This window comes from Gobio gobio, assembly GCF_949357685.1.
Source record: "Gobio gobio genome assembly, chromosome: 22".
Classification (NCBI taxonomy): Eukaryota; Metazoa; Chordata; class Actinopteri; order Cypriniformes; family Gobionidae; genus Gobio; species Gobio gobio.
This window is the reverse complement of record NC_137118.1, coordinates 2,784,903-2,798,586: the sequence shown is the minus strand read 5'-3', so window position 1 is coordinate 2,798,586 and position 13,684 is coordinate 2,784,903. Positions and strand designations below refer to the sequence as shown.

At 38.4% G+C, this 13,684-nt stretch overlaps 1 protein-coding gene across 4 annotated transcripts in view; it reads right to left on the bottom strand.

Moving 5' to 3' along the window:
- Positions 1 to 13,684, bottom strand: part of cux1a (cut-like homeobox 1a) — a 263,147-nt gene that overhangs the window by 62,496 nt on the left and 186,967 nt on the right. For all 4 annotated transcript variants that reach the window (XM_079804718.1, XM_079804716.1, XM_079804717.1 and 1 more), the window contains exons 12-15: positions 10,677 to 10,735; positions 7,091 to 7,142; positions 5,553 to 5,649; positions 94 to 822 (exon numbers count right to left, since the gene is read on the bottom strand). In XM_079804718.1, coding sequence (XP_079660844.1) covers positions 94 to 822; positions 5,553 to 5,649; positions 7,091 to 7,142; positions 10,677 to 10,735 — 937 coding nt within the window. The remainder of the gene's footprint in view (positions 1 to 93; positions 823 to 5,552; positions 5,650 to 7,090; positions 7,143 to 10,676; positions 10,736 to 13,684) is intronic.

Here is a 13,684-nt window from a genome sequence, read left to right as displayed (position 1 = left end):
TCGTGTAGTCTGAACCAGGCATTACACGTGAGAGAGACGATCATGCTGTTATAATGGCATGCGTAATGTGGGAGATGTGTTTCTGTTACTGACCTCTCTGCCTGCCCTGGATGCTCCTCAGCGCCAGGATGTTCTGCTCATCAGACAGGAAGTGCTTCATCTTGTGAAACGGCTCTTTGCCACGGATGGTTAACTTGCTCCAGGGTTTGGGCCGGGCCAGAATCTCACTGACGGAGCCCTGAGACAGACCCAGAACATAGTGGCCGAACACACGCTGGCCGATGTTGTGTTTGATCAGCTGCTCCTTGACCTGCCGGGCGATCTCAGCCGTGTCCATTTCCTCGCCCTCCGACGTGCTGCCCGCGCCCTCTGATTGGCTGGGAGACGGCGCCATGCCATTGACCTCGGGGCTGCCCGCTGACTGAGGCGGCAGGGGGCTGGAGAGAGAGTTGGTTGTAGCGTAATGGGGCGGCCCGAACAGAACAGAACTCGGAGAAGGGTCCTGGAGGGCTTTGGTGTAGATGGTTTGCATGAGCTGCCTCTGAAGAAGAGAGTTGAGTGCCATTTTGCCAGCCAGTGGAGGGAAGGTGGCGCCCACGCTGGCCATGCCAGGGGTGAAGAAGTCCGGCCCGATGCCCGTGGGGGAAAAAGGGTGGGTACCGTTGGCACTGGCAGCGGATTCGGAGGTAGCGGTGCCCGTCCTCATCAATAGCTGAGGCGAGGGGGGCGGAGGAGAGCCCTGGAGCGTGGTGGAGACTGGAGTGGCAGGAAGACGCTGAGGGTTTTCCACTGTAGTTTCTTTCATTTTCCGCCCCAATGCTCCTGATGGGCGACAAGAAAAATCATAGAAGCTGATTTAGACTGATACTGAATATATTTAATAGATACATGCGGAGTACAATCCTGCCACGGTGATTTTGTTTGGTTCTGGCTTCTTAATGAATAAACGGATGAGAAATATTGAAGGGGACATATCATGAAAATCTGACTTTGACTAAGTGCTATAATCGGGTCCCGGTGCATCAACAACACAGAAAACGTGAAAAAGGACAACCCAGTAACCAGTGGCGCAAACAAGTGGGTATGCGCTATATGCGGCGCATAGGGGCGCCAAAGCGATGGTATAAAAAAAAAATATATATATTTTGGTATTTTCTATATGTAGCTGCTGTTGTGCATTTCGAAATCAATGCTCATGATGGGCGACAAGAAAAATCATAGAAGCTGATTTAGACTGATACTGAATATATTTAATAGATACATGCGGAGTACAATCCAATGCCAAGGTGATTTTGTTTGGTTCTGGCTTCTTAATGGATGATAAATATTAATATTACGGACTTTTTCCATATTTAAAGGGTCACTTCAGTGATTTAGCATTAGGATTTGGATCAGTAGAAACCCGGTCGTATATTCAAATTATGGTACTTTCCCCCCTCAAATCCCCCTGATACGAGAGAATTATGCATTTTATTTCTGGAAAAATTCCTGGAATTAAAAAAAAATAAAAAAAAATTGCACAAAATGAAAACAATAATGTAAATATTATTGTTATAAGTGTGAATCAAAAAATTAAAAGCACATTTAAAAAAATCAAGCATGATTTCATCTCTTAAATGTCTTAGTGTGTGTCTTGGTCATAATTTAGACTTTTTAAAAATCTAATTTCAGCTTTTTATCTCATAATCAGGACTTTTAATCATAATTTAGATTTTTAAGTCATAATTTTGACTTTAAATCCAAAATGTTGAATTTTTATCTCTGCATTTTTTAAGTCCTAATTTCAGCTGTTTATCTAATAATGAGGACTTCAAATCATATTTTCAACATTTTATTTTATAATTATGACTTAGCATGTCACATTTCTGACTTTTTATCTAATAATGAGGACTTTTAAAATAATATATTCAACATTTATCTTATAATTATGACTTAACATGTCGTATTTTTGACTTTTTCTCACTATTATGACTTTTAAAATCATATTTTTTACTTTATCTAATAATGAGGACATTTAAAATCATATTTTCAACATTTTATCTCTTAATTATGACTTTATGATAATTGAAATCAGCTGATCAGTAATATAGTTGAATATTTAGTGTCCCCAACTGAGCAAGCCAGTGCAAAACTCCATCAGGAGTTACATCTTGTAAATATGGGCATAATAGGTCCCCTGTAAAGGCACAATATGTAATTTTCGCCACTAGAGGTCGCTTATTCAAAACAACGCTTGATATCGCCTTGATTTCGCAAGTTGTCGTCTTCACCTCTACAGCCGGTGGAAAAGAATCCGACAGGACAGGATTTAAACATTCTTGGAAACATTTGGGATAATGTACACAAGTCAACAAAATATCTTAATCAAAAAATCTTACATATTGTGCCTTTAATTTTGTGAAAAAAAGAGAACATACTGAACAAAAACTAGCATTAGGAAACTGGTCACCTGAACAGTTTAGCCAACATTATACAAATATATGACTACAGAATGCCATCTGACTTCATAATCATAACTCTGATGATATCCTGTACACCGTCACTTTACATAAAGAACATTTTATTATCGTAGTTCTTGTCTTTTAGCCGCTTTTTATTGAAATGGGATGGGAAATAAGGTTGGGCGAAGTCTCCTAAATTGACAGTTGACGATGTTTACAGTAAAACATCATGATGGACGATGATATCATCGTTTTTTTATTTTTTATTAATACAAATATATAATTCTCTATATATTATCTCTTTACATAAATACTATTTTCTACTTAAAAACTATATAATTTAGTTATTTTACTAACCCAAATAATGACTCATCCGTGATAGGTTGCACGTGAGGGGAAAAAAAAAGTAGCTTCCTTCCACTTAAGAAGAGATGTGAACTTTTTATTTTAATACATCTCTTTACATAAATACTATTTCTACTTAAAAACTATAATTTCGTTACTAACCCAGTGTTTTGTATGTTAATGCTGTTTTACGTGAATAATACCGAGTGAAGCACAAAGCTTTGTTTACAAAGGAAATAAATTCGCAGCCATGAATGGATTCATGCCGAATGAGAGAGGTAGGCTGAGCCCAGTTTAAGATTTGTCAGCTTCTTTATTCTGTTTTGCGATTTCAGTGAATTTTAACAATAGGCCTAACGTTAGTCCATTTATCCCACATGGACATACATCTCGTTTCTTTTCTCAAATCTTCACTCGCGTCGCACCCATTTTCGCAGGGAATTATAAACGTTTCTTCCTTTCGTTTGTTTATAATGAAGTCTATTATACCCAATCACATCCTTTACTGTGGGAAAGTAGAAAAACATTGTAGGACGAATAGGCTACCTTTTTACTTAATTTTATTTAACACAGTTTGTGCTTGTTATTAGACTTGGTAAGGCGCGTCAAGTTTATTTGAATAGCGCATTTCACACACACAGGCCATTTTACTTTCGTTTTCTCTGGTAGTGAATAATCAAACATAGCTTAAATGTCTTGACCCTGTGGAAGATAAAATTTGCTCTTCAGAACTTTTACAACAAGTGTTGCTTTTCGCACTCATAACAAGACTCGCAATGGGGGGCGTGGCATCACGATGGCGGCACAACCCTAATGGGAAACTAACTCAAATGAACTTGAACTGTCCATTTTTCCCCTAGAAGATCCAAAATAAAAAGTAAGAGCAAGCTGCAAAAACGTCACAGATTTCCGTGTGGAGCAAGTGTGTGTGCGCATGTGATCAGTTTAACACTGATCTCCTCTGAGGTCTGCAGACTAGCGGGCATGTCCGCAGATATCAGGCCAGGCAACTGTGCGTGGGTTACCTGCTCATGCTGTGGGACTGCTCACTGCAAGGCATTGTGGGTGTCAGTACCATTATCCTTTTTGCCATGACAAAACACCTCTGCTGTGTGCGCTTCCATAACAACACCATCACTTTACACAACGGTGGCAAAATCAATATCCAGTGCAATAGAATCCAGTCGGCCGTCAGAGACTCGCCACGATCACACACGATTCTCCGTCATTGCCGTCAGCAGAGAATGCCAGGTTGAAACATGCAAAATTTGTGATAGAAAGTCACATTTAAAACGCAAATTAAATGTATGATCTCCATAGGGGTGTCCAGAGGTGTTCTGTAATGACATTTTCAACCTCACACACACACAGGGCGTAGTCGAAAGGGCAGGAAAAGGGAAATAAGGCCTAATTATCACATCGGGCTCCGCTAGCCGTTCAGGATTTATGCAAGCCCCAGGTGACCTTATCTCCTACAAGCCAAAAGCTGATATGTTGCAGCCTCTAGAAAAGGATGAACTGACCTTAACAACACGTGTGCCTCCAAACCCAACTCGTCACTATCAGTATGATCTGCTAACATATTTATTCTTCTTTCTTCTTGGGGCAAAATTAAATCATTCAGCTAAAGTTATGAAAGTTTTATAAGGTCATGTTGCACATCCTACTGGATAGGGATGCACGATATTATCTGCAAGACATCGGAATCGGCCGATAAACGCTTAAAATATAAAAATCGTCATTGGCCGATATGATAAAATTATGCCGATATGATAACGTGTTGATATGCGCCTGCAATAACTCACGTGTGCAAGGACTTCTATAGCGATAAGATCTCGTCAGCCGTGTGCTCATTCTTCAAGTGAAAGCAAGCAAATGCATTGCATGTATGGTGATTTATATTGACATAATGCTGCCTTGAATTTGTGAATCAACGCAGGATTGCCAGGTTTTCACAACAAAACTAGCCCAAAACAAGCCCAATCGCGTCTCCCCGCTCTCTAGCGCAGCTGCTGAAGCTCCTCCAGGTCCTAGTGCCCGCCGGTAGAATATTATATATAGCCTATTTAGTGGAGGCGCTGTTGTTACAGTAATAGTGAATGAAAAGTAGAATACACAAATAAATAGAAATTACTTCTTTATCTGAATAAATAAAGCAGTAATGATGTCAAAGCGCAAGCATGGCACTTGTAAATTAAATACTTTTACATACCGTTTATTAATCTGTAATAAAATTTTATGAAATTGATGATGAAAAATAATCCAAGGAGCTCTAAAATAATAAATACAGCGTCAGCTGATGCCATACCACCCCCACTTCATGTGAACAAACATTAAATCCAAAAATATAATATTTAGGTTACAACTGCATCTGTCTGGGGTGAAAAATGACTGACTTTATTATTGTTATTTTCAGTGCTTTTAATATACTCTTATTATAAAAATAACTTTATTAACATTTATTTATCTTTAACAAGTATCCTTTTAGTAAGGAGACCTCAGAAATCTGAAACCAGAATGAAAATTTTTTTTTGTTTTTTGCTCAAAATGGTGGTTTCCAAACAAAGGGAAAAAATAAACATATATCGGTATCGATATCAGCATCGGCCAGAATTAGTTGAAAAATATCGGCATACCGAATATCGGCAAAAATCCAATATCGTGCATCCCTACTACTGGATTTTAGGTGAAGTTAGGGTTGGAAAAAAATAAATCAATAAAATGTATTCATATGTAATGTTCGTGGGAAGAACGGAAGAAACTCACCACTGAAGTCACTGTTGGCCAGCCGCTTCAAAGCGCTCTCTGACAGCTGACTGTGGTCTTTCCCTGTCAGCAACATCTCCAACGGCTTGGACAAATCCTAGAATGAAGGACGGATGAGGGAGAGAGAGGACAAAACACAGGAAGGGAGGAGGTGAGGAAAGAGAAAGGAAGTGAGGAAGGAAAATAGAAGGCAAAGTTATTGTTAGGGAAGTAAGGAAGAAAGGAAATTAATGTAAAGTTGAAGGAAGGAAGGAAGGAAGGAAGGAAGGAAGGAAGGAAGGAAGGAAGGAAGGAAGGAAGGAAGGAAGGAAGGAAGGAAGGAAGGAAGGAAGGAAGGAAGGGAAATGAAGGCATAAAGAAACAAGGGAATTTAGGGGAAGGAAGGAAACAGACAGGAAGGAAAAGGAAGTGAGAAAGGAAGGAAGGAAGGAAGGAAATAATGGAAATTAAGGCATAAAGAAGCGAGGAAAGTTATGGGAAGGAAGGAAAGAAATAATGAAGGAAGGAAGGAAACAGAAAGGAGGGTAAAAAGGAAGTGAGCAAGGAAGTAAAATAGAAGGCAGCAATTGAAGGAAAGAAAAACAAATGTAAAGTTTTAGAAAGTAAGAAAGGAAATAAATGGGTGAAGAAAATTAAAGTGGTTAAATGGAAGGAAAGAAGTGAGGAAGGGAGGAAGGAAGAAAACAGACAGTAAGGAAACGAAAATAAGTGAGAAAGGAAGGAAAGAAGGGAAATGAAGGCATATATAAACAAGGAAAGATATGGGAGGGAGGGAGGGAGGAAAGATATGGGAGGAAGGAAGGAAGGAAGGAAGGAAGGAAGGAAGGAAGGAAGGAAGGAAGGAAGGAAGGAAGGAAGGAAGGAAGGAAGGAAGGAAGGAAGGAAATAAACGGGTGAAGAAAATAAAAGTGATTAAATGGAAGGAAGGAAGTGAGGATTGAAGGAAAAAAACAAACAGGAAGGAAAGGAAAGGAAGTGACAAAGGAAGGAAGGAAGGAAGGAAGGAAGGAAGGAAGGAATGAAGGAAGGAAGGAAGGAAGGAAGGAAGGAAGGAAGGAAGGAAGGAAGGAAGGAAGTGAGAAAGGAAAGAAGGAAATGTAAAAAGTGATGAAATGAAAGGAAGTAAGGGAGGGAGGAAGGAAGAAAACAGACAGTAAGCAAAGGAAAGGAAGTGAGAAAGGAAAAAAGGAAATGTAAAAAGTGATGAAATGAAAGGAAGTAAGGGAGGGAGGAAGGAAGAAAACAGACAGTAAGGAAAGGAAAGGAAGTGAGAAAGGAAAAAAGGAAATGTAAAAAGTGATGAAATGAAAGGAAGTGATGAATGAAGGGAACAGGAAGAACATGAGGAATGAAGGAAAGAAGGGAGAAATAATATAAAGGACGAATGAAACATTACGAAAACTGCCATAAACCTCATGAATTCACTTCACATGATTTTAGAGGGAAAAACGTATAAATGTAAAAAGCACAAATTCATGATGCGATCACATGACCACACATCACTGATGTAAAGGACAGATGCGGATGATGGGGCTTACCTGTGCTGACGAGTGATGATCTGAGGAGTTGAGCTCGCTGGACTTCAGGGATCTGGAGAGAGGAAAACAGTGTGTGTGTTAAAATAATGCAGAACACACGCCTTCACCTTCCCTTCCAGGTCAAGAACCCAACGGACCCCGTGTCCATCCCATCGGATCGGTCCTGTGCGGATCCCAGCGGGCCGGAGGAATGTCCTCGAGCAGACACATGGAGCAGAGCGGCTCTAAGGCCCATCATCATCTTAACAACACCCTCTATTCATGGATTACTCGCTTTATAAGTCCCAATTGGGAATATTACGCCTAAAATCAAGTTATGCAACGGACAGCCAGACATCTCCCCGCACACACACACACACACACAGACGAGCGGCCGAGCCAAAAACACACACATCACTCAATTAGTTTATCGCCGATGCAAACGACGTTAGCCTCCTCATTACAGCTGTGGCTGGAGATGAAACGCAGCAATCCCTCAGTCCTGGGCTCAACAAAGAGCGCTTAATCCGCTTCCCTCCAAAAATAAGACCCAGTACTCCTCGCATACCTGAGGTTCTTTGAATTTATTAAACAGAACGGAGATTACCGCGCAGTAAAATTCCTCCTGGAGAACTATGGGAGTGAGCGATCCGTCTGCGGTTCATATCTCAGCTGCATCAGATATGCTTGAGCGTCTGTAAAGTTCAGGTGATGAGGAGGGACTCAGAGTTCGAGCCCTGCGGGCGGCGGGAAACACACACGCAGAACGGGCGGCTCATAAAGGTTAAGAGCGCTCTGAGGGGCTCCAATGATGCAGGTGGAGGAACAAACTCAGCCGATGCTTATTTAGAGGCGTAATGCGTATTTCTCTTCTGCTCACAAACGCTGCATTTATCTGATTACAAATACAACTAAAACGGTAATATTGTGAAATAGTATTCAAATGTAGTTTTTTTTTTTTAGCATCACACGATCCTTCAGAAATCATTCTGATGGTGCGTTCACATCGAATGACACGCCGCGTTAACCAATCAGGAGCTTGCTCTAGTAGTGACAACAATGAGGAGAAAATCTGGTTTAGATTAATCACATATTAAAGGATTAGTTCACTTTTAAATAAACTTTTGCTGATCATTTCCTCACCCCCATGTCATCCAAGATGTCCATGTGTTTCTTTCTAAAGTCGAAAAGAAATACGTTTTTGGATGAAAACAGTCCAGGATTGTTCTCCATATAATGGACTTCAATGGGCTCCAAACGGTTCAAGGTCCAAATGACAGTTTCAGTGCAGCTTTAAACGACACCAGATGATGAATAAGGTCTTATCTAGACAAACCATCAGTTTCTGAGAGAAACCCAGCAGTATTTATGCTATTATTTTACCTCTTATCAGACGAACATGATCATCTCTGAGCTCCGCCATAACTTCCGCTAAGTGAGGTCAAAATACGAGCGTGGTCATAGATGTATATATAGATAGATCATTAGCGCTTGCACGGATCAGTAGAATGAGGCATCTACTATAGATATATCTATGACCACGCTCGTATTTGACCTCACTTAGCGGAAGTTATGGCGGAGCTCAGAGATGATCATGTTCGTCTGATAAGAGGTAAAATAATGGCACAAATCAGCAAAAGTTTATCTAAAAGTGAACTAATCCTTTAATATCTGGTTCAGACAATATGATTATCACTGTGATAACATTAAATGACATGAAACACAACCCAGTCTCTTTTTGTTAAATGCAAGTTTATGTTTGATCAATAATACAAAAGTATAAGTAAAAGGTATAAGAAGCTACACACAAAATAAAGCAAACAATTCAGTCAAACATTCAAAGTCAGCGCTAGTCGGCTACAACGGTAACGTAAAGTTAAATAGCCTAAAAATAAAAAAGTAATGAAACTTTACTTTGCCCTCAGCCTAAACGATTCGCCAGGGAACAAATTATAAATCCATGTCAGCCATTTCTCAACCAGACGAGCCGCTGGCAGAAGCCCCGCCCATTACGCGAATTTGCGTCTGTTGTGAAGTGAATGTCACGCGCGAATGAAGCGAGTAAACTCAAAATGTACAAGCGTCCAACTTTGCGCGAATTATTTGCGTCATTCACGAACGCTACATAAGACACATTTATGATTATTATCAATAGTTGTGTACATCAGGGCTCCAGACTAACATTATTTTACTAGGAGCACAGTCGCCCCCAACTGAACATTTTAGGGGCACAACCAGAAAATTTAGGGGCGCACACCGTAAATCAACATGCTAACCAAATCTACTCATTTCCACTGTATTACAAATAAATACTTTGATAATACTGGGCTCCAGACTAACATCTGAGAGCAGTGGCACCTGATTTGGTGGCGCTGGAGGAAAATGTATCATAAGGTTAATTTAATCATAAAATGACTATTGTTTTGCATTGTTTTGTTAATAAGTGCAGTTACCAATAATAGTACATGTTTGTTTAATGGAAATGTAACCGTGAAGCGCTGAGCTTGAATTGTTATGCAGAAAAAATGAACTTTTATTAACAACAGTAATGTGCAAAAACCTAAAATTGTAATATTCCACTCTTATTAAATGTACTATTGTTCTTCTATAGTATCACACTGAACTAAAAGGAGCACTCTTTACTTGTTTTCTGTGTAATCCAGTCACAGTTTAAAGAAAAGTTTTAGTTTTTCATGAGACTTCCAACTTTTTTCCATTTATTAAGGAGTGAAAATGTCTAAGTCAAATAAGTGCTCCTAAGCCACCATGTTCTATGTTTTTTGCCATAAAGTGGCCAGCACCTTTAAACTTTTAGTTTTGCAAATCATCACACTAAAAATACTATTAAAATTGGATAATATTTAGAGCTTTGAAGTGTTGGAAAAAGAGTGAAACGGACCCTTCCAACCAAATTCAGTCGCACCAGCAGGAAAAAAGGTCGCAAATTTAGTCGCAGTCTGGAGCCCTGTAACATGTGTAAAACATTTGTTGATGAATATAAAGTTCATAAGAACAGTATTTATCTGAAATAAAAGCTTTTGCAACATTGTACAAGCGTTCAAAAGTTTTGGGTCAGTAAGAATTATTTATTTTACATTTTTTTGGGAAAGAACTTTAAGAAATGAATGCATTTATTCAGCAAGGACGCATTAAAAGTGATCAATAGTGAGAGTAAAGACCTTTATAATGTTGCATAAGCTTTAGATTTCTGTTCTTTTGAACTTTCTATTCATCAAATAATCCTGAAAAACACTGATAATAATCATAAATGTTTGTTGAGCATCAGATCCTCATATGAGAATGATTTGTGAAGGATCATGTGACACTGAAAATTCAGCTCTGCATCACAGAAATAAATGACATTTTAAAATATATTCACAATATTACACTTTTTTTTCTGTATTTTTAATTAAATAAATGCAGCGTTTGTGAGACGTCTTCTAAAACATTCCACATCTTACCGAACGTCAGTGTGCTTGAATATCACATTAAGGTTGATGCAACGTTAAAATAATGTTAATAAAGCTGAAATATTCCCCCAGATGTGCAGGCAGAGGCTGAAGCTCAGGATTATTAGCGCTGACAGAATTAGCGCTTCAGAACTTACCCGAGTTCTCGTTTGATCTCCTCGTAGTCTGACTGCTCTTGAAGCTTTTCTTCCAGTTGCTGTGGAGGGGAAAAGGCAGATGTACTTATTTATAAGCAAAACTGTACCGTGAATCAGTGCATGAGCTGCATTACACACTCTGATCTCACAATATTCACTTTAAACTGAAAACTGAGCTTAGAGAGCTGCACAGAGGGAGATTTAAACAGATGCAAACCATGAAACGTCTTTCACATTAAAACATTGAAAACTGAAAACACAATATTTTGCTCATATGCACCACCATTAAGGCTTAAATAATATTAGTAATATTTTAATTCAGCAAAGATGCGTTAAATGGATCGTTAAAGTGACACTGCAGGTGTTCTGAAGGCACATTTAAGACAGATTAAAGAAACTTTAAGGGAACGCCACACGTCAGTATGTTCTCTAAATGTAAATGAGTGTATTAGTAACACTTCAACGTTTGAAAATACAGTTTCCACATCACTTTTTAAATCATTTGACAAAAGAATAGCTTAAAGTTTGAGATGATAAATCTTGTGAAAGTGATTTTATGATTAAAACAAGAGCAAATATCTGCCAATGTGTTCATAAAAATCAACTTCATTCAAATGGGAGTCATTTTCATACCCATTGACAGATATTTATTCTTGTTTTAAGCGTAAACTCACTTCATTTTGTTCAATTTCTCAGAAAACAAGACTTCATTTCTTCATTTCTCATGTCAGTAAATGTCTCTTGATTTAAGTGTTTAGATATTTGTGCTGGAAAACGTAATTTTTTGCAATTAAATTTAGGGCCTCATGAAATCTGTTTAATGTATTTTTCTGTCTTTAATGGTTAAATGTGACTGACTCTCGTTCATATTTCATATTTATAATGAAATCTGAGAGATTTCTGTCCTCCATTGACAGTCTAAGCAACTTCAGAAAGTTCATAAAGAGATCCTAAAACTGATCCATACGGATGGAGCGGATTATTCCAGATGTTCTGAAGAGACTCGATGGCTTTATATGATGAAGGAAAGTCTGACGGGTTTGGGACGACAAATGATGATTTTTGGGTGAACTGGCCCTTTAAGTGTTCTGACCTACCTTTGATTTATTCATCAGACATTCCTCATTATACAGTCAATTATGTTTTTATGAATGGATTCTGCATCATGTCAATCATAGAGCCCTGATGGAATGCCATGATATTGAATTTTAAGACATTAAGCCATTTAATTGTGGACGGTCAAATTAAGACCCTATTTATATTATTTATAATGTGACAAAATATTTCTATTTCAAATGTATTTTTAAAATAAAAATGTATTCAGCTCAGGAATATATATTAAAATAAACCAGTTATTATTTATATTATTACTTATATTATATTACTGCTGTGACTTCTGTGTGTATTGTATTGTATTTTTGTAGTATTGTATAGATATTATTTTGATAATTTTCACATTCACATATATTTCAAACTTTGAGTAAATATTGTAAAATTAAGTGAACAAATGTAGCTATTTTTTATTGTTTATCTGCAATCTTTATATACTGTTATATGCTTTCTAGAACGGCCATTAAAACCCCATTCCGCTCGCCCAGTGTTCGGCGTGTGTGTGTGTGTGTGTGTGTGTGTGTGTGTGTGTGTGTGTCTCCGCAGTGCACACACTCAGACTCTGCAGCAGATCTGGAGTCAGGGCAGATCACAGCAGTCTCCCTGTGTGAGGCTCAGCGAAGGCTTCGTCTCAGCTCAGTCTCCTGACATCCAACCAGCTGTCATTCAAACTCTAAACATTCACTACATGGGTCACATGGCTCGTGTGAGCCGCTGCAACATTTACAGGCCTGTCCCGCAGCCTCAGAGATCTGACCATGAGCAGGACACTCGCTTCATCCAGCGCTAATGTGACTTTAGATGGGCCGCGGCTCCATAATGAACCATCAGACTCTGTCCTCGCTACAGCCGCTTAGTGAACTAAAGAGAGGAGCCGCTTATATACAAGTAGAGCTGGACATCGACACACAATTCACAGTTTGATTCAATGTCGATTATTTTGGATATATATCAGGTACAACACATGGCAAATTTTACTGTAAATTATGGGAGTCAGTTGATATAATATTGAACTGATGTGTATACAAACACTTCAATTACACTCAAGGATGTAATAAAGTTATAATATTAACTTTACAATTACATAATCATATTTCTACTCCAATTCGCTTTTTTAAATATAAACATTTAAATGGTGGCATTCAAAAAAACGTCACGGATTTATTCAAACATGCAATTAAATATTGAAGAACATTAAATATAATGAATATGTAATGTGGTGCATATATTTAGCAAAATGCTCCTCTCTGGAGTTCATTATTCTAGCTGACTAATGAGTTTATGGACACTGGATATGGTTTTTCTGAGATGTGACGTTGCGTGATGTGAGCTGTTTTATTGACGTCTTTATTATGGTGACATGATACGGATTTGATAAGTTGTACTGTCTCTTTAACACACGTTCAGATGCTCATTCATGTTTATTTCGCGCTGTAACTGATATTAAAGCGGAGATGATCAGATCATGTGCCGCTTCTCTTGAATATTTATGTACAGTATTTATGTTTTTGAATTCCGTAGTAAAATGGATGTAATTTGTAATCTGAGACTTTGTAACAAAACACAAATATTATTGCGATGTATTGGATGGGGCGGAGCTACAATGATCCGTTCATTCATCATCTGAAAACAGGACGACTCATCGATTCTTGAGATTTAAGGATCGATATCGGTTCGTATAATGAGAATCGATTAAAATGGAGAAATCGATTACCCACCCACTTTTTAAGACAGAAGATATTGGACCAACTCACTTTTACCGTCTCTAATTCAGAACGTCTGTCCCGACCCCTAACCAATAAACACTTATTATTAAAGCTGCACCATGTAATATTTTTCCAGTAAAATATCCAGAAACCACTCGGTGAGTGTTATATATTTAGTTCAGTTGAGTACTT